Source organism: Fundulus heteroclitus, chromosome 9 (assembly GCF_011125445.2).
Source record: "Fundulus heteroclitus isolate FHET01 chromosome 9, MU-UCD_Fhet_4.1, whole genome shotgun sequence".
Taxonomy (NCBI): domain Eukaryota; kingdom Metazoa; phylum Chordata; class Actinopteri; order Cyprinodontiformes; family Fundulidae; genus Fundulus; species Fundulus heteroclitus.
Genome location: NC_046369.1, coordinates 19,680,690 through 19,706,930, shown reverse-complemented (window position 1 = coordinate 19,706,930; position 26,241 = coordinate 19,680,690). Strand labels below are relative to the sequence as shown.

General features: G+C 44.4%; 2 protein-coding genes across 2 annotated transcripts; one reads left to right on the top strand and one right to left on the bottom strand.

Annotated features, from left to right (window-relative positions):
- Positions 1–1,121: 1,121 nt before the first annotated feature.
- Positions 1,122–14,048, bottom strand: enc3 (ectodermal-neural cortex 3). Its single transcript, XM_012877882.3, has 4 exons — positions 13,748–14,048; positions 10,387–11,421; positions 8,858–9,622; positions 1,122–2,338 (listed from the first exon to the last, which is right to left on the bottom strand). The coding sequence occupies exons 2-3, from the start codon at positions 11,407–11,409 to the stop codon at positions 8,876–8,878; spliced, it is 1,770 nt and encodes a 589-aa protein (XP_012733336.1). The 5' UTR covers positions 11,410–11,421; positions 13,748–14,048; the 3' UTR covers positions 1,122–2,338; positions 8,858–8,875.
- An 8,962-nt stretch (positions 14,049–23,010) lies between these two features.
- timm13 (translocase of inner mitochondrial membrane 13 homolog (yeast)) lies at positions 23,011–25,034 on the top strand. The gene is made up of 3 exons (XM_012877930.3): positions 23,011–23,260; positions 23,460–23,528; positions 24,659–25,034. Exons 1-3 carry the CDS (start codon positions 23,141–23,143, stop codon positions 24,755–24,757), a joined length of 288 nt encoding a protein of 95 aa, XP_012733384.1. The 5' UTR covers positions 23,011–23,140; the 3' UTR covers positions 24,758–25,034.
- The last annotated feature ends 1,207 nt before the right edge of the window (positions 25,035–26,241 follow it).

Here is a 26,241-nt window from a genome sequence, read left to right as displayed (position 1 = left end):
TGAAGCAATCAACTGGTTCCCTTATATAGGACATGTATGACCAATGTGTATAATCTGACCCAATCTGATTGAATTTGACTTTGTAAAGTGCCTTGAGATGACATGCTTCATGAATTGGCGCTATATAAATAAAATTGAATTGAATACATAAAATGGTTTATATAGTGATGTCATGGCACCTTTAAAATATCAAGCAATTCTTTAAAGGTTTGTATGTCAGTTGCATGGAAAAGCCTAATTTTTATTCTAAAGACAAGCCTTAGCACCACCTCAACCAGTCAGCTGTCAGCAGCAGAACTGACACTAAAGATAAAAAAAATTGCACCTAGCAGGAGTTCTCCACATTTGGGAGTTCTCACACTTCTGACTTTTGCCTGGACTGATGGGGACAATCTCAGCACAAACTGAAGTCGCTTCAGTTCATTCTCACTGGAAGGCTGTTGGTTCTGATCCCTGAATGCCTTCTTTGGGATTAGGAACCAGTTTGGACATGAAGAAAAAGGAGCTTAAAGAAGTAATGCAGGACACAGGCCAGAGGAAAAAAACAAAAAAACTTAGATTTTGAATGTCTGGAGCTATCCTTTGCATGGACAAGGTTAATTTTGGCCAGAGGAAGCAGTCCAACAAGGACTGCTCTCACTCTTCTGGGGTTCCCACTTTTTCATCCAAATTTATCAATGTCATTATGGCCAAACACGTCAGCTTTAATTTGATCTGACCACAGAATGCCTCAGAAAAACCTTAAGTCTTTGTCCCAGAGTGCATTTGTAAACTCTAATCTACCTTATAGTTTTGTTTTTTGGAGCATCGACTTCTTCCTCGCAGAGCGGCATTTCAGCTCACTTCAAAACAGAATTTGAGTGTGGAAAGTGACCCTCAGGGTTATTTCTGCTTTTGTTCCCAAGTTAATATTACCCAATCAGAAGCATACAAAGCTATGACATCATTGGTATTTCCCAAATTGTTTAAAAGGCAATGCATGTAAACTTCTGATCAAAAAGCACTAAAAACAAAATTATTGCTCAGGAATATTTTTCTTATTTAATGTCAGTGGAGTGCTTTTACAGCACGTCTGTAAATATCTTGTTTAAACTATTTATATTCAATGACATCAACTGAACTCCAGGGAAATTAAGTTTATTGTCAGGTTTTCAGCTGTAGAATGAGCAGTAACAGTTTATATATCGGTACAACAGACAGAAAGTTGGATATATTGGCGACTTGCACAGTGTGTGAATAAAGAATGTGGAAAAAGACATGAAAGTTTGCTACAAAAAGGCTTCAATTACTCACTATACCCAACTGGGTTAAGACCAAGATACAAAATTAAGACCACTGAGAGGTTTCTTTGTGCAAATCAAAAAGATATCTACATATTAATTACAAACCTAATGTAAAAACTAAAAAAAACACACAAAAGACTTCTTTTAACAATACTCAGAAATGTACATAAAAAAATATTAAAAAGAGCTAACGACAAAGGAGACACGCATTTAAAATCAAACATATCACTGAAGTTAAGAGATTTGGCTATTTTACAGTTCCAATAAGGACCACTGTAGGGGTCAGAAACAACGTAAAACACAGAAATATTACATTCACAAAAACAGGACGATAGAGGAAAAACACAACCCTTCTTTGAACAAGTAAAAAAAAAAAACTAACCCTGAGACAAAAAAAAAAACCGATGAGTATCTCCTTCAACGTTCTCTCCCGCGAGCTCGTTACTTTTTTTTCTGTTGCGGAGCAGAGTACAAATTTAGCTCACCAAAATTGAGGGAAGCCCGAGTCCAAAGACTAAAAATACAGACAGGAAGAATATTTCTGTGCACAAAATAATAGACTTTCACAAACGACTTGCTTCCTTCGCCGTACAGCTGGCTGAGCGCAGGTCCAAATCAGCCTGCGAGCAGAAAACCCCCCACCCCCCAAAAAAACCGCTCACACCTGAGTAGACGTGTCAAGCGAATGGGAATAAAAGTGGAAACGGACCGGCGCGGGTTTGATCCGGCCACAGTAGCTTATTTGTCCCGGCTAGGAGGAGAGAGATGACTGCGAGGCCTCCTGCAGTAATCATGGCAACAACTCCTGCTGGAACCGCAGGCTGCTTCCATGAGAAAGTTAGACAAGAAGTCAGAGTAAACAGATCAGGTGGGGAGGGGGGGGGGGGTGCAGACTCTCAGTCTCTGGGCTGCTTTCCAGGCCTTTGCTCCTCTGCAGACTCATCGGCGAGGACGGAGCCGCGGACGAGAGGACACAAACCCCTTCTTCTTCATCCTCCTCCTCCTCCTTGGAGACAGCAGAGACATATGCCTGCATACCAGACACCGCAGCTCATCTGGGGGAACAGAAGAAGAGGGAGATTAACGTTTAGGCGCTGTACGAGGAGGCCGTGTGTGTGTGTGTGTGAACGCTGGCTCTTTGGTCCTCATCAGCTTATCACCGCCCCGTTTCACGAGGCTTACCCGCACGGCATTAATAACGCCTCAAGACGGTACGCGAGCGAAGTCGTCCCGGTACGCGGGATTAAGCCGCTTGGCCCGTTTATGTTCTCGGGGAAGGAATATTTCAGGGTGGGAACAAAGAGAACCTCTTTATGAAAAAAAAAAAAAAAGAAGTTCCTCAGAATTGAAATAGGAAGATAATCCCAAAATAGATACAACTCCAAACTGCAAGCTGGCTACTCGCGATTGAATTTTTCCAAAATTCCTGTAACGCGAGCAGCAGTTTTCACGACAAACGCTGCGATGAGTTCTCGCGAAGCCCTCATTTCCAGCTTTGCTCTGCAACCCCAGATAACTCGGCGTGCGATTCGCCACGCCTGCTGCCATGGAGGAATGTTCCCCAGGATATCTGGGAGGGGGTTGCAGAGAAACTTAAACACGGCGTTTGCCTCAGATTTGCATGTTTTTGATGATAGCTCTTGCTCTGCGCCTTAAGAAGTCGGCGCCTTATTTTGGTCGAGCGTTCATCGTCGCCAGCTGACATCATTGCAACGGGCATCTCTGAGCTATGCGCGACTGTTGAAGTCGTGAAGAGTCAGCCTGAGGCGCAACAGCTGGATGCTGGTACCAAAAAAAAAAAAAAAAAGAAAAACGGCAGAACAACAAAGACGCTGCAAACAGGTTTGAATCGCCCTCAGAGAGAAAGAATCACTTTCATAGATGCAAGATCTTAAAATAACGTCATGCCTTACGGCAGAAAACATGATTGGCTTGATTCTTCTGCTCTGTTGTAACATCAAAAGGATATGATCATTCAGTTAAACGTGCCATAACATGCACTATATTTAAAAAAAAGAAGGAAAAGAGAGGAATGCTCTTGACAGATCTGTGTGGAGGAAACGGACCCTTGTGGGCTCCTCAGGGTCTTTCTGCCTGAATTTGACATTGGAAAGAGCCTTGAGATGACGTGTTTCATGAATTGGCGCTATATAAATAAAATTTAATTGAACTGAACACACCAAACCCGCCTCCGGCGTCACATGGGAGCAGATACTGGACGGGGCCGTGTGGGTCTGACTCACCATGACACAGCTCCTACACAGATGCTGCTCTTGTATCACTCCGGGCTAAACGCGCGTCTCCGGTCGCAGCTTCGGAGCCGACTTCAAAGCCAAAGCGCGGAGGAATTAAGCTGCTGATTTAATTGGAACGCATCGAATTGTCTGCAAAACACCGAAAAACCCGTCTGTATCCGTTTGTAGTTTTCCTCCCGTTGGGAGCAGAGGACACCACCGGGGAGGAAGGCTAGAAACCAGGGCTGGGCAACATGTGGAGACTGTAAAAATATCAAGATTTTTTTTAAAGCGATGTAAGATGAGACTACATCCTTTATATCGAGATGGTCTATGTTGCGTTATAATTATACTTTGATGTATTCCAGTAGGTCGTCTTTCAGCCGTCTCTCATATTTAGCCACAGCTGTTTGTTGACCAATGTGCCTGTGAGACATGTGGGATAAAGCTTCGATTCAGAGACGCCTTTTTATAATTACTCTATGAAAAGAAAAAAACAAATATGCTACATTAGCTATATTTGGTCCATATCGCCCGGCCCTACAGCCTGGTTTATTTTCCTCTTCACTTTTATTCCAGGACTTTGACTTCCAAGTAAAAAACTAACTTCACTTATAGCTTAAAAAACAGAAAACGGTCATTTTTCCCTTCCACTCAACTTTCCAATAATCTAACTGGGTCTAGCACAGTGAACAGCCAACATCTTCAGCTTTAGAGCCTAAAATGACGGTGTCAATCCCACTTCAGCACAGCACATCTAGTCAGCAGCCTTCTCCATGTCTAAATGTGAGCCATAATCAACAAAATTCAACTAAACCTTCATGAAAATACAGCCCGACCTCAAAACCCTCAAACACCGTTCCCATCTCACATGATCAAACTTTCTGCTCCCTGAGCCACAACAAACAGCGATGAGCCGACGCCGCCGCGCAGCTCCTCTAATATTACACGTCAAGGTCGATACCGCGCAGCGCCCGGCCGGATCGGTTACGCTCGTCCCCTTTCACCCAGTTTTCAGGCTGTTATTAATATTTGAGCCGGCACCAGTTACGCGACTCCCAGAAGAAACCAGAAGACACCTTATCCAGAGGTTTTAGGCCACGGAGCCCATCTGGATCCCCCCAGAAGCCCAATTACCCGTAGCGGGCCACATCAAAGCCCCGCCCTCTTTCTTTAAGCTGCCCCATGTGTGCAACGGGTCGGCTAATGAGACCCCCCCCCCCCCCCCCCACTACTACACACACAAACTCATCTGTGAGTAAGAGGACTCCACACTGAGCATGAATGTTTACAGAAAGTCCAGTTTCAGACCGGGACATCTGCAGGACTCAATAACCGCCTCTCCTGCGCCGCTTCTGCAAATATTTGCGTAATTGTGATTAATTAACAGACCCCCCCCCCACCCCCAGCTGGCGCTGTGAGAGGGGGGGCCGCTGTAAACTGTATGACAGCTCGGCTCTTTTTAAGGCTGTAATCTAATTAGTCTGGGCGATTATTCGGCCATTTCAAACGCCGCCTTTCCTTTTCCCTTTTTCTTAGCCCTCGGCGCGGAGAAAAGGCCAATAAAAACTCCATTAGGTTTATGCTAATGCGGGGCGGCCGTGCCGAGTGGGTCTGTAACGCGGAGGCCTGATTACTCGGGGGAGAGAGCGGGAGGAGCGCGCATCTGAGCCGAGGCGGCGGAGGGAGCGCCGCTGCTGCTGCACACAGATGCTGCAATAAAAGCTCCTTTCAGCCTGTGTTCCTGGTGGCCCTCGCAGCGAAGGCATTAATAAAACATTAGTATTGAGTGACTGGAGGGGGGGGGGGGGGGGGGGCTGCGCTCCTCCTCCTCCTCCCTGATCCTGACCTTTCCATTTTACAGCAGCTGTCCGAGCCCGCCAACGAGTCCCGCTGAGCCCGCCCCGACCTCTGCAGGTGTGCCCTGCCACAGAGAGCTGCCAGCTTCAGGAGAGACCTGCCAAAAAAAAAAAAAAAAAAAAAAACCCAAAAAAACCAAAGGAAGTCCGTTTATACCCAAGCGTCCCTGGTTAGGTGGAGGGGAGAGACAGCGGTGGGTGAGAATGCCCCGTCTGCTGAGAGTGAGTCCAGTTGGTGCCCATGAACGCGTCTTCTGGTAAAGAAGGCGTGGCAATCCCAGGTAAGCCCAACAAACGGACCCGGTTCTTCCTCGTTAAAGACGAAGAGCTTTATTCTAGGCGAGGAAACGTCAGCTGGGCGCTTTTGGTTCGCCTACCTTCAGCGACACGCTTCTTTCTACGGGTCTCTGATGTCCAGCTGAGATGTTCTGAGGGGCTTCTTGCATCTACGGCCCCGTTTTCCAGGCCGAAACACGGAGAATGATTTTTAGCTGTTCACATGCCTCCATCTGCAGTGTGAACCGTCACCATGCTAGGAGGACTTGTTTCACGCTCAGACGACCCCGGTTATGCGTTTTAATTGGCTAAGCTGTTGCCATTTAAGCCCGTCTACAGTTGATTCTCTTATTGGATTAAAACGAGTTTATTGATGGCAAACTTAAGAGTCCGCTGGCCGCGGGCTTGAAATGGGCCTCGGGCTGCCGGCTGATTGACCGACATCATCAGCCGCTCCTTTTATGCAAACTGGAGTCTGGTTTGGTTCTTTTTAAATCGCAGAATCTCCTATATAATGTGTAATGTCACCACTTTCCCATCTGGTATATCTATCAAGTCATCAAGACGGTGAAATATCTTCCTTTTTAAAATGGGGCGAAGTGGAAAAGGGCAGCGGGTGAAACCGACGTTCGCTTTTTTTCTTCCTGACAACCATGTGAGAAACGTACTAAGTTGTTTACTCCCGTCTTGGGCCAGAAAGACTTAAACGATTATAAACGCGTCTCCATCAGCAGCAGCTGGCTCGGTCCGGCTGCTGCTGATGGAGACTGCGGTCTGCCACATCTAATGGCAGCGCCGGGGGCAGAGCGACCCAGTGGGGTGGGGGTGGGGGGGGATGTCACCCAGAGGTGGCACCACGCTAACAAACGTAGAATAAACCGCGCCTTCATTCCTGCTGAACTGGACCTGGCTCTTTAAAACGACGTGCCTGTCTGCGCGCGTGGAAAACAAGTGGTTTTCATGCAGTAGTAAAAACCAACAATGCTACCAGGGAAGACGAGAACAGCTGACTGGTGGTTTCCAGCTGAGAGGGAAGGAGACGCGCGGCGTTCCCCTCCAAGCCCAGCTGAACGGGCGATGGCCTCTGGAGAAAATGTATTTTTAGGCAGGCGTTTGTCTCAGCTGCCAACCTCTGCAGAATACGCTTAGGGTCTGAGAACGGATCACGTGCTGCTTTTCTACGAACTCACACAGCCTCCGGTAGAGAAAGAGAGTACCAGCGAACCAAGAAGCATAGCTGAACTGGAAACTGGAGCTATGCTTAACCTAACCTGCCCCCCCCCCCCCCCCCCCCCCCTCCTCCTCTCTGCTCTAATTAGGCATACATGTCAGCAGCAGTGGGCTGGCGTAGCTGTGAACTCGTATGATGCCTTGATCTTTTACAGTCAGGCTGTCTGCCTCCATCCTGGCACTAAAAAACTCAGCTACCATGGCTACGGCCGCGCATACCAGCCCTCGCCTAACGCTGAGCCCCCCCCACCACCTCCAGCTGTTTACTGTAGACACAGGCCACGCCTAAGCCCTCTGCTTAGTGCGCGCTTCCTCTTAAAACTCCTGCAAAACCCAAGAGCCTGTCAAATAAAAAAAAATAATTGTTGAATTTACTCCCAGTATGTTAGCCTGGATCTTCTCTTTTTTTTTTTTTTTTACTTTTCAAAAAAGGGAACATAGGTTATGAATCATTGAGCCAATTTCCCCCCGGATGTTTTGGGAAGGATACGCATGAATAAAACACGTCGTCCCGTTTTAAATACGCTGCTAAAGAGGACGTTTGCTACGACTTTTCAACTACATTTCCTTAAAACGATCATCATATAGAATATGTATCGGGGAAGGCATGAAATCATTCGGACATCGCTTAAATGTTAAAGAGATCACAAGAACTTGTCACAGCAACAATTAAAAGAGCAAAAGAAAAACATCTGATATCTTATGGTTCAACTTCCAAATAAAAGCGTCTTACTGAATATGAAGTCTTCAGAGACAGAGGAAAAGCCGTTCATAGGATTTGATGCAGCAGGCTGAAAACTTTCACTCTTATTAATATGTAAAAACAACTAAACCCCGCATGGCTACCCCTCAGCTAACTCAAGGCCGTCACTTCAGCGCGTCGCATTGAAAGAGCAGAGAACGCCACTCCTGCGTTCGCCACGCCGTCCAATCAACCTTCTGTCGTCTGCGCTTAAAGATTTCTCTAAAAGCGCATTACTAACTAAAAAACAAAAAAAAAGGTACAAGACCACAGCAGCATGTTATATAAAGCTACTTCCCAAAGTTGGGCCATAAAAACCGATAAAATGATGCGCAGGAGTCACTGCGTTGCGTAACCGTCCGCGGCTGTTTTGATTATTGATTGCGTAAGTGCTAAACTAAGCCCACGAGGGTGCATTAAAAACAACCTACAACCTGCATACCCCCCCCCCCCTCCAATCACTGCAGCCTTTCCTCTCCTCATTTCAGCCACCAGCTCCCTCCTTAAACTCCCTCTGCAAACACTGAGACACTCGTCAGGAAAAACCAGAAATAAAAACCTCTTCATCCAACGGGAAAATAAAACTGTGATATTTGCCACCTGTCCTGTCTGAGGCGCACCGTTCTTAAAGCAGCATGGTACGAGGGGCCTGGAGACGGGGGTGCTACCTCCTCGCCCCGCTGCGTCCCGGATCTATAAAAAGACCCCCGAAGTGCTGCTGCAAACAGCACAGAATGCCCCCATCAACGCTGCCATCCCATAATTCAGACGCTTGCCATGTTTTCTGCAGAGGACATGTGACGCGTCGCCTCTCGCACCCGTTTTCAGTCCGTCGGGGGTCTGCAGGGGGTCGGGTGGCCCTGACCCCTGCAGACCGACTCTCCACCCCCCGTCGCTCCGCCTTGCCCCCCCCGCTCGCTGACGGAGCCCCCCCCCCCCCCTGCTTTGTAATTAGCAGCGCCGCCGACATTCTTTCTACCCCATAAACGCCGCCGTGTTTGTCCAACACCCGGCACTTAGATAATCTTTAACAAGCGTCACCCCTGGCAACGGGGAAAACAGTTTGGGGGCTTTAAAGTGACCGCCCCGGGCTCAGAGCGGCCCTCACCCAGGCCTGGAATGTAACAAGGTGGTAGGAGGCGGTTTACGCTAGCCGCCTCTTTACAGCGGGTCCAGATGTTTGCTCTGCTCCCAGGGAGCTTTGAGACATCTGAGCACGCCGCCGTTACTCACCTAGAGACCTCGGAGCGCCTAAGAGGGCAGGTACTTCCACGTGCTGACGAAGGCGGTGGGAATGAGCGAGTACGGCACGCTGGTCACGCTGTCCCAGGAGTCCGACGACGGATCATAACAGTCCAGCGTCTTGCACCTCTGCGCGCCGAAGTAGCCGCCGACCACGTAGAGGCGGTTCCCCGACGCCACGGCGTGACAGCTGATCCGCTTGGCCGTGACGTCGCCGAACTTGGACCACTGGTACGTCTCGCTGTGGAAGCGGTACGCCGAGCTGGCCGAGAACTCCGTGTCGCCCCCGATCACGATGACGTGGTTGCCGACGACGGCCGCCGCCGTGTAGCGCCACAGCTGCGGGCAGGCGGCCGGCACCGACCAGCGGTTCTGGCAGGGGTCGAAGCACTGCACCTTGGGATACTTGTCTCTGTTCACGCTGGTGCCCCCGAAGGCGAAGAGTTTGTTCTTGGCGCCGACGACGGCGGCGTTGCTCACGCCCTCCCTGAGCGGGGCCACCAGCGTCCACTTGTTGCTCTGCGGGTCGTACTGCTCCACCTGCTTCAGCGACACGGACGGCGACGCGGGGAAGGAGCCCGCCTGCGACGTGTGCCCCCCCACCACGTACAGGATGTGGTCCAGCTCCGCGGAGCCGTGGCCGAACCTGGCCACCAGCATCGGCGCCGCTTTGGACCACTCGTCGTGCAGCGTGTCGTAGACCCAGACGTCCTTGGAGGCGCCGTTCTCAGAGCCGCGGCCTCCGGTCACATAAACCTGAGGCGCACAAACAGAAAACCGTCATTTGATCCGAAGGATGTGCGCACAGGAAGTAGGGCTGAACAATTAATCGCATTTTCAATATAATCGCAATTAAAAAAAACGCAATTTCCAAATCGCAGAGTCAGCAATATTTGGCTATGTAACAATTAGTGAATCAGACACGTCCTTTAGGTGTCAGTAAAATGTTTAAAGTGGGTTTGCCTCCACATGGAAGGGAAGACAGTTGCAGCAGTGAGATAATCTAATTTTATTACTTGTTTTAGAGTTTATATAATCATACATAGCATTAAGTACTGGTCAATCAGTTTATTACATAGACTTGCTTGTTGGTTGCACTTTATGTTCAACAAGGATTGATGTCCCAATCATTTAAAAGCTGTTCTCTTGAATAATATTCTGATTAATAGAAACATTAAAAGTTCTTGTTTTGAATAGTCCTTGTTTACAAACATCCATTTTTGTTGCTTGTGGTTAATGCAGAGAAAAGTCAAAATTGCAATTTTGGTTGAAATATATCGTAGGCAGAACGCAATTATTTCTGCTCTGAGTTTAGATGCTGCGGGTGTTTTAGCAACTAATCTGCACAGCGAGGAAACAAAATGATTTGTTGTTTGTATATGTTTAAAAAGACATGATAAATTAAACTGGGGAAAAAATAAATAAATAAAAAAATCGCAATATTAAGAAAAAAAAAATTGCAATTAGATTATTTTCTAAAATCGTTCAGCCCTAACAGGAAGTCTGGACCACACGCGTACCTTGCAGCCGATGGCGCAGGCGCTGCACTCCTTCCTGGGGCTGGGGATGTCCGTCTTGGGCGTGATCTCCTTGGTCTTGTTGTCGATGACGTAGACTTTGTCGCACATGAACGTCTGGCCCCCCAGCAGCAGCAGGGCCTGGCTGACCTTCCGGGGCCGCGCGCAGAACCCCGTCACGATGCCGTCGTTCTGCAGGATCCTCATCTTGCACCGCACCGCGTCCTCCACGATCTCCCGGCCCACCTTGTGGCACATGACCAGCTCCTCGGAGGCCACGTTCTTCAGCAGGTAGGACTCGGGCAGCAGGGCCAGGCGCACGCAGCGCAGCAGGTCGGGCAGCTCGCCGTGCCGCCGCTCCATGTCCGCCTTCACCCAGTCGATGACGGCCTCGTACACCAGGCTCTCGTCCTCCACCTCCAGCTCCTCGCTGAGGATCAGCTCCTGCACCTTGTCTCGGGGCAGGCTCAGGAAGTCCTCCGTCCTGAAGAGGGCGGCGAAGTTGGCCAGGCACATCCTCCACGACAGCTCGTACAGCCGCTGGCACTGGTGGGCGTCCGACAGCAGCATCATCCCCAGACAGTTGGACGGGTGCAGGTTCTTCTCCAGGAAGTCCGCCGCCGCGTCGCGGATGTCGTGGAACTGGAGCATGTCGCCGGCCTCCAGCAGCGACTCGGCGTTCTCCTCGTTGATGATGACCCGGGCCGAGTAGGCGTAGTCCAGCAGCAGCTCCAGCACCTCCGGGTGGAGGGAGTCGTGGAAGTTGACGTCGGCGTCGCGGCTCTCCCGCAGCCCGCCGCCGAACATGGCCTCGAAGTAGCGGCTGCAGGAGGCCAGGACGGCGCGGTGGCACGGGAAGGAGCGGCTGCCGGCCTTCAGCACCACGTCGGTGAAGACCCGCCGCTTGCGCAGCAGGTTGAGCTGAGTCAGCAGGCTGTCGGCGTGCGACGTCTTGTGGAAGAGCTGGATGTTCATGGAGCCGGAGCTGGAGCGCGACTTCCTGTTTTCGTGGTTGCTTACCGACATCCTGACGCGGACCTGGCGACGGACAACAGAAGAAGAAACAGAGAAGGTCAGCGCACCGGGTCAAACTTTTTTTGTTATGTAGCGTTTGCTTATAATGGGGAAGACGTCAAAGCCAAAGGAAGGGAGCAGAAAGGAAACAGGATATTTAGACAATGGATAATAATATCTCAATATTTTAGGCTGAATGTAGATAAACGATATCTATTCTGATATGTTTGATATGTTGCTCAAAGTGCTGAAAGCCTGACTTCCTTTAAATCTAGAGTAAAAACATATTAGTTTAGGACTGCCTTCGACTGTCCAACTTAAATATTTTTACTGAAACATAATTATTCAACTGTGTAGTCCGACTCTTTTTAATATTTGCTTTTAGTTTCTATTCTCCCATGTTTTCGTTTTGTTTCTACATTGTATTCCAACTTGCTAATATTCTGTTTTACTTTCCTATATTTTAATCATGTAAAGCATTTTGCATCGTCTTTGTACTGAAATGTGCTACACAAATAAATGTGCCTTGCCCAATCAAAGCTTTGTCACAAATGTCTCACAGGCACTTTTTTTTAAAAACACACAGCTGTAGATGGAAATGATCAACAGCTGAAAAATGACTTACTGGAATACAGAAAAGTGTAATTACAATGCAACGTCTCGATATAAACAATACAGTCTATTTTTTTAAAATCTTGATATATTGATAGATGGAAAAAAAATAGATAGTTGGACAAAGGGACGGAAGGATGGATGACTGGATGGTGGACAACAATGCAATAGAAATATATTTTTGCAACACAACTTTTTTCAATAACGCCTCCGATATTTCAACATGCGTTACAGTCGTGATTACAGCATCTGTCACTGAGTGACAATTCGGCTTTTATGTTATTTTTTTTAACGCAAATATTTCTGAAGCGTTTTATAAACATGGCAAAATAATTGTCCGTACAGGCTTTCATTTAGATTTTTTTATCAATATGGCAACTATACTGCATAGACTGAAATTAAGACCTAATTATATCGCGGTACAAGTCTCGGCCACGTCGTCCAGACTTTATTTACATATCTGGATGGACAAAAAGGCAACATTTAAAAAAGGGATGGACGTGTAATAAGACAAAGAAATGTATAAATGGACGGAGAGACAAACGAACGCATAAACAGATAATTATGGATGTATAGCTGGACAGAGGAATAGAGGGATGGAAAAACCAGACCGCCTAACAGAGGAACGAACAAACAAGACGGAGAAGTAGCCAATTAGACAAATAAATGTATGAACGCACAAACACATTCAGTGGATGAAGGGATGGGGGGATAAACCCAGTAAATAGACCAGGGGGACGTTGTGCGGAAAGCCTTTCCACCCCCTTTTACCTTCTGGCTTTATGAATGAATAAAGCCCAGCGGCCTGGCCAATGATTGCTCACAAATAAATAAAAAACCCTTGCATCAGCTGAACGGAAGTGGACTTCAGACTGTATGGAGATGAAAGGAGATCAGATAAGGAGCACTCCCACTGGAAAAACCACACTGTGTGCCACAGAGATATACACTGGAAAAAAAAAATCAATACAACATACATCACTGTCACACCTCAAAGACAAAAAACAAAATAAACAAATAAAACAACCTAGTCGTCTTTTGGAGTGTAAGCTGAAGAACACCTGGGTTGTGTTAATCTGATCGCCATCTTACTGCCCCTATAAGCAACCTGTGAGTCGCCTCCAAAACTACATTTCACATTCCTCCATGCTGGTTTCTGGCCCTCAGCTGGCTGTCGATGCAACACGGTGCCAGGGGCCAAACGCTTTCTGTGTAGGGGACGCCTCCAGAACCTGACTATAAGACATGATCCAGATCATTTCAAGGGTTCGGCTGGATCATCGCACCTCCTCATGGTGATTAGCTCCCAGAAGGAAAGGAAGTCCAGGGCTTCACAAAGCCCGTCCTTCCTGCTCGAACGCGAGCAAATAAATAGCTTCCGCTTTAAAGCTCCTTTTGTGGCATAGTAGATAAATTTAAGTCGGCTATTCACTCCGGCTGCAAGGGGCCCCGGGCCTCCGCGGAGAGGGGCTCTAAAGGAGGGGGACCCAGCTGGGTTTTCTGTGCAGAAAACGGGAAGTTCTGGTCAGCAGTTCACCATGCGTCCCAACTTCCCTTCCCCAAGTTAGCATAACAGCCGACATGAAAGCGTCCTGAATTACAGCCCGGAGCCAGACCCCCCCTTTTTTCTTTTTTTTTTCTTCTTTTTTTTTTCCAGACACACGCTTTTTTAAAATCAAACCACCGCGTCAGACGAGCACAGAACCCGTAACTTTAGGTGGAGGATTAGGCGTCTTACCGTTGACGCGAGCAAGCAGGGCCGATCCGGGATTCCTTTATTCTCCTGGCTACAACTTCGCCTTCGGTCTCCTTTGAAGTTGCGCCGCCGTCTCTAGGCAAATCTGCCGTGTAAATTCACAACTGAATCCGACACTGAACGGCTGGGAGACGGTAAGGACGGACGGGCCATTTGTTTGCTCTAAAACTTCGGGAGTGCGTCCGCGTCGGAACAACGTGAAAAGTTAGGTCGCTCCGAAGGTCGACGACGGTTGAAGAAGCTCGACTGACTGGCGGAGCGAGTCTGAGGAGAGAGAGAGCCGAGGGCAGCCGTGGGGCTCCGCTGGCTCCGCCCACTCCGCCGCAGCTGACCAATCAGCGGCAGCCTCCACTGAAAAGCCTCCTCTTGTGTTCGTTCCTTGTTGTCACAAAGCGCTGCAGTAAATCAGCCAGAGACACCTGTCCCTGAGCGCCTCAGCTGACTTTAACAGCAACTTTCAGCTCACGAAGGGAGCTGCAAATCTCCTGTAAACGGATTCGTTCACATCGCCCCTTAATTTTCTATGAAACTGAAATCAATTTCTTGTGTTGGCTACTCCAGAACGATGACTTTGATGTCCTGTACCCAGTTTTTGTTGGTGAAGGTTCTCAGTCATCCACAGGGGCGGTTCTAGACCAAATTTACCACGGGGGCCAAGGTGGGGCCAGTGTTTTTTCACTGGCACAGAACAAAAAAAATTAAAAACAGTAAAATGGCAATATTTAACTATGTAATAATATTAAGTGAGCCACTTGTGGCTCTGGAACTGCAGGTTTCAGACCCCTGATCTAGTAGTTGAAAACTTTGCCCCCTGCTCAATATGGCTAAAGCTAAATGTGAAACATCTTAAGTTTTAAATTCTTTAAAACTTAAGTAAAGCTATATTGGTAAAAAAAATATTGGTCAAAGTGACCAATCAGTTATGGTTTCTTTGCCATTGCAAATAGTTATGAGAAGTTTATTTAACATCATGCTTTTAGTACAGGGGCCATAACAGGGGCCAGGGCCATTTCTGCAGGGGCATGGGCCCCTGTTGGCCCCTGTCATCCAGGTTATGATCAATCCAATCCAAAATCCTTGATTTGTGATTATTTTGGAGGTATTGCCCATTTAAAAGAACCCCCCCCTGGCTGACGCTGCTTCCATATGCCGGCATAGTGTTGTTTTTGTGTGTGTGTGTGTGTGAAATGCATGGGTCAACAACCTGATGCTGCTACCTCTGTATTTCACAGTGGACAGGACATTTTAGGCCTTAATAACGTTGCCCTGTGTCCTCTTAATAAAACAACGTGCCCAACCATTTAACTTTTTGTTTCATTAGACCATATGACATATCCCTAAAAAATGCAGGTATTTGTCCCTGAGGGGTTTTGCAAACTATAGTTTATGTTACTAATGGTGCAATGGTTTCTTCATGTCTGATTGGCCATTCAGCTCATGTTGGCACAGGACTTGCAGTCTGGGTAATGGAACTTACTCACCAGCATCTTCACTGGGACCATTTCTTTTGTCATGATACACACATTTTGCACCACAACACATTCATCTCTGAACAGTAAGATGGCTGGACATTCCCATGGTACTTGCATATAAATGTTTGAATGGATAAATGTCGCAACTTCTGGCATCTAGAAATTATGAACCAGATGTCCACCCCTCTTGATATTATTTTTTTCCCCCCAATGATACCACACAGGAAAGCAATATTTTTGACACGTTGCTTTAAAATACATTCAAGAGTGTGCCTGCATCTAATTAAAATGTTGTGGAATCGACACATCAGAAGCATACAAAGTAATCAAAACACTCAAACAAATTCTCTCTCTCGCCTAATATTTTGGTATTTGACAAAAATAAATAATTTTGGCAACCTTACTTAATTCTCAGTGTTTCTCACTGAATTTTTTTATGTTTCTTTTTGAACAGTAGATCTGGTTTCAACTGTATATTTTGACTGAATGGTCTCACACTTGCTATTACTTCATTCAAAAGCTTTTTCCTAAAATTTGCATGCTTACTCAGATTTCTTGTCAGGATCTCTCCTCAAACATATGCTGCATATGTTTGGGCAACTGCTAGAAAGTTAGAAAGAGCCAGCCTTGAGGGCCATATTTGTTGTGAGATACTCAGGTTGCAGAGACATGTCCTTCAAAATGTCACAGGAAAAAAATTGTTTTGGTGGGTGAAACCTTTACAAAGTCTTAGTTTTAAGACATTCAACACATTATTTTTTGTCCTGTCGACGTTGAAATGTGTCACAAGCTTATGCTGTTTACCACTACTTTATATTTTCATAACTTTTGTGTAAATACCTGCTTTATGCTTAAAATACCTTCTGGGACAGTGATAACATATTATAAATAAAGCATGGTGTGCTTAGTAAAGAAACTAAGCATAATAATGTGCATCTTTAAAATACACTAATATTCTAATTTGCATAAGAAAGTCGTGAGTCTTTTGATCATAGCCATCACTCTTCGGCGACTAACTCACACCAGCGCCGGCTGAATTATTCAGGTTTTTCCGGTAAGCAGCTGGATTATTATTTCTTTACATTGTTAAACCTAGCTTCAAGAACTGAATGATACATCAAAGCCTTCACTGCACAGCCCCAAGAACAAAACGGTTGGTGAAAACTGCTTTGAATAAAAAAGAAAAACTACTTGTACTCCCAGAGTGCAAAAGCTCCATAATTTACAGCTAAATATTGTTGGAGCAATATGTTAATGCATACAGTGCCATGGACAAGTGTTGGCCACTTTTTCCCTCTTTTTCAAACTTAGATGCTTCAGAACATGAAGACAATTTTAATATCAGAAAAAGAGCCCGTACAAATCTAATCTGGATCTAATAAGTGGCTGTGTCATCTTTGCTGGCAACATCCGCCATGAAGTGTTTGTGACAACTGTCCGTGAGTGTTTTACATCCACGTGGAGGAATTCAGACCCACTCTTCTTTGCAGAATTGCCTAAATTCAGCCTCATTTGAGGGTTTTTCACTATGAACCACCTGTTTAAAAGTTGTGCAATGTCTCAATCAGATATGTCTCAGTAGATTGAGTGGACCACTTCAAAACCTCCATTTAGATTTTTTTTTGTTTGTTTTTTTAGTCTCTTGTTGGTGATCTAGCTGATGTTTTTTGGATCATTGTCCTCCTGCATAACCCACGTGTACTGGAGCCTAAGGTCATGAACTAATGGCCGGACATCCTCCGGATACTCTGGATTTTCAGCAGTCATGGTTCCACTCGTTACTGCAGGTAATTCAAGTCCTGAAGGAGAAGATCGCACCAGATCGGACAGTCACGCTGCCACCACCTGGTTTGGTTTATGTCCTTTTCTCAAATGCTGTGCTGATGTGCACCCTGACACATTGTTGTTGTTTTTTTTTTTAGAAAGTTCAGCTTTTGTCTCAGTCCAGAGGATGTTTTCCAAAAGGTGTTAAATTCTATATGTTCCCATAAAGTCTGGTGTGCTTTCCCCCCTTATTAGATTAAATAATCTATAAGTGTGGCAAATACATTTTCACGGTGGAAGTCAAGATTGATACTTGGTCCTCAGACCTGGATGTCAATCGTCTTGTGAGTTTGGGAAAAAAAAAAGGAATTAATGTCTGACTTTTTTCTTCACATTTGAACAGAAATTGTACAACTCAACTAACTCCACACAGGCCTAACTAACAGTCTCAATGATCATATGATTGGAGGTTAAGTCCTTCTGTGGCGATTGAAATAGCTTCTTTGCTCAAAATTCCTGACATTTTCTGCAGGATCTAAGTGCTTGTGAGGTTTAAAAGAATTTATAAGGAATGCCCTTGCATTTCAGGCAGGCTCCCCAAACATAGAAATAAGATCAGTGTATGATCAGCCTAATTCAGCATGCGCACACGCAGAAATCGAGGCTCAACGCTGAACAACAGAAAGTTGCTTTAAAATAAAAAGGTGTGTGTGTGATTTCTTTGATTTTTTTTGAGTGACAGATATCTTTAGGTATTTGAGAAATTAAAACCATCTTTCTTGGGAAGTGCCTCAACTTGTCCAGACGTGTATTTAATAACATGAAAGAGAAGCTGTACTGTATTTAGGTGTGCCAGTTTCTCCATTGTGCAACCTGCCTCTTTGGTTTACTGAAGGAGCAGAGTCATTGTTCATGCCATTAGCCGTACCTGCTTTTCTTGCTTCGACAGGTCCAAAAGCATGCACTTCAAAGGAATTATGAGAAAATATCAATTATTTGCTTGATCTCTAATATGCATATATTCTGGGAGACCCTGTTTTTTTTGTTGTTGCCCTGAACTGAGTGACCTCCAGCAGCAGGACCCCCGCTCCCAGAGTAGATTCCACACTTCTCAGGTTTCCCCTTCTCCTCCATGAGCGCTTCGCTCCCTTTTTCTGTCACTCAGCAGCTGCTTCTGAAGCCTCAAAGCTGCTGTTGTTCCTCAGCTGTCACAGTTTGTGTGCATATGAGCATGTCTCTGTGTGTTTTTCAGTAATCTCCCTTTTCATGCGCTTCTTCTTATTGTCTCCATCATGATAATCCCCAGCATCAGTGCCACTCACGTCAAAATAGTATACAGTGCCATGCAAAAGTACCCGTAGCTTTGAGATTTTCCACATTCTGTCGCAATACAACCATAAACTTCAATGCGTCCTATTGTGGTTTTGAGTTAGACCAACACAAAATGATGCAGAATTAAGAAATAGAATGGATATAATACCCAGTTTACTATTTTTTGAGAATAAGGAATGCATCTGTTTGTATTTAGAACCCTGAATCCAACACTGAGAAATGCAGTTTCAATCATTGACTTTAACAAGTCTAATTAGCAAATGGTGACTCTGGAGGAGCTACAGTGGTCCACAGCACAGGTGGAACATACTGGCCTTTGTGGAAAAGTGGCCAGAAGAAAGTTGTTATTCAAAGAGTGTCCTTTTGCAATTCACAACGAGCCAAATTAGTCAGATTGGACCAAAATCGAACTGCCACGGCCTTCTACATTTGACAGAAAACTAGCACTACATATCGTCCTGAACACACATGAACCACCCCATGGTGAAACGTGGTGGTGGCAGCATCATGGTGTGGGGATGCCTTCCTCCAGCGGGAACACGAAGGAAGAGCTGATGGGAGGATGGATGGAGCTGAATGCAGAAAAATGCTGGAAGAACATAGGTTAGAGGCTGCAAAAAAACTTGAGCCTGGGTTTAGAGATGCACCGCTCGGCTGAACAACGTCCCCAAACCATCGGCCACAGCTACATAAGATTGGCTTAGATCAGGGGTCTGCAACCTGAGGCTCCGGAGCCCGCAAGTGACTCTTTGGATCTTCCACAATGGCTCGTAAAAACTTTGCTTGAACCCATGAATGTTTTATGTGTAAATCTAATAGCAAATGCACTTTTAGCAGTTTTTACATGGAATAAGTGCATTAAATCTACATAACAGAATGACACTAAAAGTACCTTTTTTAAATCAATGTTTCTTGCCATTATAGCAAACTATATGTTTTTTTTAATAGAAATTTCCACAATTATCAAGATCTCATTGAAGAAATTGTACCCAAACCCCCTTTTTGTAACAGTTTTGTATTTTTAATGCTTTATTATGAACACATTTTCTTTGGAAGATATCTTTTAAAAAGTTCATGTAACATCTGCAGCTATATGCAGCTCTGAGTGAGCTTTTAGCGAGCTGGACTCATGGTAAAAATGACTCTTTGGATCTTTGGATTCTTGTCTTTGAATGGATCAGTACGAATGCAGCCATGATCCAACTGGATATCTGCAGCAAGATTGAGAATATTCCTGTTCAAGGGTGCTCTCTATACAATCTGACAGAGCTTAAGCTACTTTGCAAAATGAAGAACGGGGAAAAGTTTCAGTCTTTAAATGTGCAAAGCTGGCCAAAACACACCCCACAACTTACAGCTATAATTGCAGAGAGGTTTTGACTCAGGGAGAGTAACTTTAATATTTTTTAATTTATAAAAACAATTTGAAAGCATGTATTATTTTTCATCCACTTCAAAATCATACTCTTCTTAGTCGAGATATACCACATAAAATCACCTTGTTAATTGTGGTCATAGCAGGACAAAATGTGAAAAACAGCAAGGGGTGTGAATCGTTTTGCAGGCTTTGCGCCCGTCTCACACTTGGAGGTCCCAAGCGACAGGGTGTAACTTCAAAGTTCAGCATCACTGACCGCATGCCCTTGTAATTTATATTTTCATAACCGTGGCTGCCTGGGCTCGCTGGAGCCTTGTCCAAAAGCTGACTGGGCCATATGCTTTCATACACACAAGTGTGCTTTAAGGAGATTAAGATTTAAAAGAGATTAGATTAATGAACTCATGATCATAATCTCGGGTTAATTCATTTTGCAGCACTTTTTTTTTTTTCCAGGCAAAGCCTTCTGAGAACCCTATGCGTGTGCCTCTTTACTGGCATTGTGTAACTGTTCATTAAATACTCAAAGGCGGGCACGCCACTCATTAGACCCCCCTAATGACCCCAGCGTCAGTTCACCGCTGTCCATTTGGGGGACAGTAACCGTCACTTTGTTGTTGCCAAAGGGCTCCCTGCACCACATGTTTGCTCACTCAAAGCAGGTGGTCTGCTCACTGAGGTCAACGTCTGAAACCTTAGGAGAGGGGTCTTTATAGGGGGCCGTCTTCACTGCTAACGGCCCCAGCACTGAACAAATCAGAGGTTGTTGTAACCATTAAGGAATGCTGGTTGTTTACCTGCTCATCTTGGGCGAATTGTGGAAATGTTGGTGTTTAACTGCAAGGCCGTTTTCCCAAGTAAAGCAGTATTTTTTTTTTGCATTGGATTAACTGCACTAAGCGTTGACATCCAATAAAAAAACATAAATGTTTTGTGAACGCCATCAGTATTTGTTGGTGCAACATTTAGAAAAAAATGCAATAGCAAATTATTTTGCCCTGATTTGGCTGTGTGGAGTGGTGTCTCCATCTTGTGGTAAAATGTTCTATAAGTGTGTACGATGAGGGTTTAAGATTTTAGTCAAGCTGGTCATTATCTATGCAGCTATCCCTGGTTCCAGCTCACTTTAGGGTTCTTACTTTTTCCTCTAGCGCCGCCTTGAGGGGGATCTATTGTAGTGATGTGTAGAAAAACTGCTGAAGTATTTGCTTGCCAACACAGTTAACACAATAAGCTGCAATAAATACATGTTAATACGCAGCTTTGTTCCATTTTTGAGTCTTTCCCGACTCTATTCAAAGTTTACTTCTACTACAATATCTAAAGGCACATGGGTTTGCCAAAGTCTTGGACCATTTCAGTTTTTTCTTGAAATCATTTAAAGTCATCTTCAGCAATAGTCTTGAGGGTTTCTGAAGAGTTTCTGACCTGTGGCTCATTCAGGCATTAAAACACAGCTAAAGTCACAGGACAACACTTTAAAAGCTCTTGAATAATAACTAAATACATAATAATAAGAAATAAATAAACCTGTAAGTACATGGTTATCTACAGCCTTTCACAGGGTTGTAAGTTACAAACAAATAGGCAATAAAGAGGAATCAGTCTATTTGTTGATTTACATAAACGATTTTAGTGTCTTCACAAAATATAACCCGCGGTCAGATACAGGAAACGGTTATTAATTTTGAATTTGTTGGAACCAGACAGCATAGATCACCAGAACAGCTTTTACATTATGATTCAGTATCTTTCAGCATACCTTGCAGAGCACAGGGCACCTATACACCTAGAAGTGGACAATATAAGGGGAAAAAGCATTTCGATAAAATAAAAATTATATTGATCGATATCGATAATTATCTAAAAAATTCAAAACATATATTTTAAATGCAGCCCTGGCCATTTAATGCTGTTGCTTAATTACCTATTTTTAGATAAAGAACACTGCATTCAAACACAAGCCTATATTCAACCAACTTTCTTTTTTTTTTTTTACCAAAACTTTAAGTCTAAAAAAAGAAAAAAGAACACATGCTCTCTGAACTCTTTGAAGCTTGTTGAAGAAGCGTTCATGGCTCTGCGTTTGTGATTGGAGGGGAGAATGTAATGACTGCAGTATTAACCTACATGATAGGCTGTTTCTCTATCTTCTTTTTATTGACCCCTTTTGTTTCTATTGAACCACACGTCTATCGATCGATATACATTGTTATTGAATTACTGTCCAGCCCTAGTTCCACCTACTTACTATGTTGGTGCCAGGGGCAGCTCTTGAGTAAATGGCGCCCTGGGCAAACCTCAGCTTCTGCTGCTCTGGACCCCTACTACAGCACACCACGGTCTGACTGACAGCAAACAGAGCTGGATCGCTCTATTCTTAGCAGCATTCAATTCAATTTTATTTATATAGCGCCAATTCATGAAACATGTCATCTTGAGGCACTTTACAAAGTTACAAAGGCATTGTGCCAGTTCATCTTTAACAATAACTGTTAACTCAGCTCAGCCAGGTTTAAAGGAATTGATTCATATATATTGATGATTTCATTTTGTCTGAATTAAAGGAAAAAAAACTATATGTCATGACATCATTCACAAATTAGTGTGTGGATCATACTATTGGCTGACATTTGGACTGAAAAACGCTCTATTTGACTAACTATGGTAGCTATTTACCCTCCTATTACAAGTTTGAGCAGATGGGATTTGTCATGAAGTTTTATTTGTTTTTTTTTTGGTTTTGTTTTTTGCCCATAAACCTATTGTGCCATCAAACACTCACAGTAATAGCAAATAACTGCCACATACTGCAAGTTTAAGATTTCCTGCTCACTATTTTCACATTTTTTAATAACTCTACAACCAATTAATCGAAATAAATTTAGGTAATCTGAATTAAATGTTTTCAAAAATGTGAACTGCACTCAAAAAATTGTTGTTTTGAACTACTTTCTGTAGCACGCAGATTCTTAGCAGATATCAGGGGTACCTGAGTGGTTGGACGGGTGCAATTGTAATATTATAAACATGCTCAGAGGTCAAATGACAGATGATATATATTTTTTTTTATGTCACAGTCGCTGTGCTCACCTTCTTTTATTGCTGCCATTTGGACCAAATCAAAAACTGCCACTGTTTGTTTCCTTTTCATGGCCGAAACACTTTCATTTACCATAAACAGAAATATTAAAATACGATAAAATAAGATTTAAGATACTAAATCAAAGAAGGGCTCAGTTCTGCACACGGGAAAACTTCACTTCCCACAATGCAGAGTGCATACGTTCTACGGAAATGACGTATAGCGTCTTCCTTCTCCATCAAGGGCACTGAAAGCTGTGTGAAACCTAGCAGCTGCTCTCCACACGTGTGGCCGCAATAAACAGGTTTAATAAAGGCTCTGTGTCGAACCGGACGCCGGTAGAGATGGACGGGTTCGGGTCGGACTTCTCAGCCGGAGGGTCAGGCGGTAAAATAGACACCGGGACCATAATGGAGCAGGTTAAGGTCCAAATCGCGGTGGCTAACGCTCAGGAGCTCCTGCAGGTAAACCAATGGACCGTCGATGCTAAGCTAACTTAGCATTTTAGGGTTACATGTGAATGGGACTACAATTTTTTTTTTTTTTTTTCATGTAGCTGATGGGCTGTCAGTGATGAATAAACAGGTTTTAATGCAGCTTTGCTTTTTGTTGCCCACTCCCACGGGCTCCGGTGCTACAGTGAGCGCTGTTTTTGTGTTTCAGAGAATGACTGATAAATGCTTCAAGAAGTGCATAGGGAAGCCTGGAAGCTCATTGGACAATTCCGAACAGGTAGGTGTTTTAGCGACATGACCCACGTCTTCTGTCACAGCCGCCAACTGACTCCAGGTGACTGTGGACGTTGGTGTGGGCCTTTTACAATTTCAAGATAAAATCCTCACATTATGTTGGAGCTGCACGACAAAGTCAATGTTTGTCTTCCTCTCCTAATAACCGTGTCTAATCTCCTATGTGCACTATATGTATTATGTGCACTATATGTATTTGTTATCCTAGCTGCCCTTGGCATAAGCTAATGAAGCTGCTGCATAGCACCTCGAAGCCGGTAGGGGGCCCCCAAGAGCACTCAGAATGTCTATAAACTTAAAAACTAGTTATGTATATGAAGATCCCCGCTTTAAGCTCTGCTTTATGAATCTCACAATTTGGCAAATTGAAAAGTCTTGCAAAATTAAACTTTTTGAAGACTTTTTAAATAAGCGTTAAATGTAATCAAATATTTATACTATATGATCATAATTAATGGTGCTGCTTTTTGTCTGGTTTCATGCACAGTGTAACTACACTTTAAATCCAGTAGATTATAACCCCACTGGCCCCTTTTTATCCTTTTTTCCTTAGCAGAAAAATGTATAACCATTAGAGCTGCACTTTATTTTTTAATCACAAACTTCAATGCAATGTCGTATTTTTCAGACCATAAGGAGCAGTGGATTATAAAGCACACAGTGAATTATTGAGAAAATGTAAGGATTTATAATTGTGCCTTATAGTCCGAAAAATGCGGTATATTGCATTTGCAATAGGCCTGCTTAGATATATTATTTGGTATGAAATTTCATTTCAGGGGTCACATGTGCACCGTCGACATGACCATCATCATTTTATCTCCCTATGTCTTCACACGTCATGTATATGTTTTGTGGCTGAGAGGTTAAACTGTGTGGAGACGGGTAAGACCATTATGATTAACAAAAACCAAGAGTTGGGGAAACTGATTCAATTGTAGTGAAAATAATCGGAAAATTAAGCAGTAGTATATCGATTCCTGATGTTGTGCAGCCGTATTAATACCACTTTTAGGCAATGAATCTTAGAACGTTCTGTCCTCTGAAATTATGCATCGTAAAATAATCCCCCTAAAAGACGCTCGTCCTGTTTTCCATTTTCGCCCTCTCCAGAAATGCGTCGCCATGTGTATGGACAGATATATGGACGCCTGGAACACCGTGTCCCGAACATACAACTCCAGGTTGCAGAGGGAACGAGCTCGCATGTGAAAAACGTCCCACAAAAACTCTCTACCTCCTTCCCTTCATCGGGCCGCTGCGCACCGTGCAACACTGATGGTCCCCATGCAGGTGGATGATGCCAGCAGCACAACCCCCCCCCCTCCCCCTGTCATACTCAAAAGACGGATGAGGCCTGTGGACTTGTACCTGTAATGGCATCTCTGTGGACATTTTTTTTTTTTTTTTACTCTTGAGGATCAGATCGCCAATCCAGTGTAATTATTCCTATGTTATATGTAATAAATGCAGTAACTCCTGGTGCAAAGGTCTGATGTTTAACTGGGGAAATAATCAGACTGAACACTTTACCTAGAAGGAAAAACAGAAGAAAACAGCTGTATATCTATGTAAATCTAAAGAAATACCCTTCTAGAAAATGATGCAATTGAACCCTTTAAATTGTCACTCAGTATCTATGCATTTTTTAATTGATCCCACCTCTAGTTTAGCTTTTTTCCCCACAGCATCCTTATCATCTACTCAAACGCTTTGTCTCTGGCTTAGCCTAAGTGGGCTGACAGTCGACGTGTTAATGTATTATTTAATTTAATTATTGGATAAAGCTTGCCCCAGGTTGCTAAGTCCTGCCATCACCTTCAGTCCGACAGGTGGAGAGGATCTATTCTCATTTGCATCTGAAATCCCGCGTCTGAGGATGTGATCGGGGCTCTGCTAAAGCGTAAAACAAACAAAATGCATTTAATATCTTCTGGTTATAATAAACACGATGCGGACTTGTCTGCCACATTAGCTGGAACTTGCAGTGACGGAGGCGTCCTTAAAGTCTCACGGCTGACATTCTCAGCCCTCCAGACAGCCTATATCAAGCTACAGCTGAGGAACAAAACTGTTTTGTCTGACATGTGTTACTCTATCTGCTGCCCTTCCACAGTGGTGGACTTGTTTCAGCCAGGCTCTGCCTCGCAGTGTTAGGCTACAGCACCGCTCTCAGCTTTGTGTGCGTCGGTCAGGCATATGTGGAAGTACAGCACTCCCAGCGTAGTTTGAGTGAGAGAATCCTGTAAGCATCGACTGCAGAGTGATTGTGTGCAAAAAAAAAGAAGAAATTATTTTAATGGAAATAAAAAAAATCAATCTGGTTAATTTTTTTCCCCCTCTGTCCCATCAAGAAACATGATTGCAAGTACACTACAGGTTTCATTTACAAAGGACAAGTAGAGCTTTTTTTTACCACATACTTTCCCAAGAGAAGTAAAGTTTATTTATTGAGTGCCTCTCACACACAAAACCATCACAAGGCACTGTACAGAAAACCAATAAAACTATTAAAGCCCATCTTTCCTTACAAATGTGACAGCATTTATTAGAGAACAATTATAAATGAGCTATTACCGAACCATATACATTGTTTATAATACAGCGTTGAAAACCAGCTGCTTGTACATATGCACACCAGACCTCAGGGAGACTTAGATCGCTACAGATGCGGACGAATTTATCGGCAAGCCTGA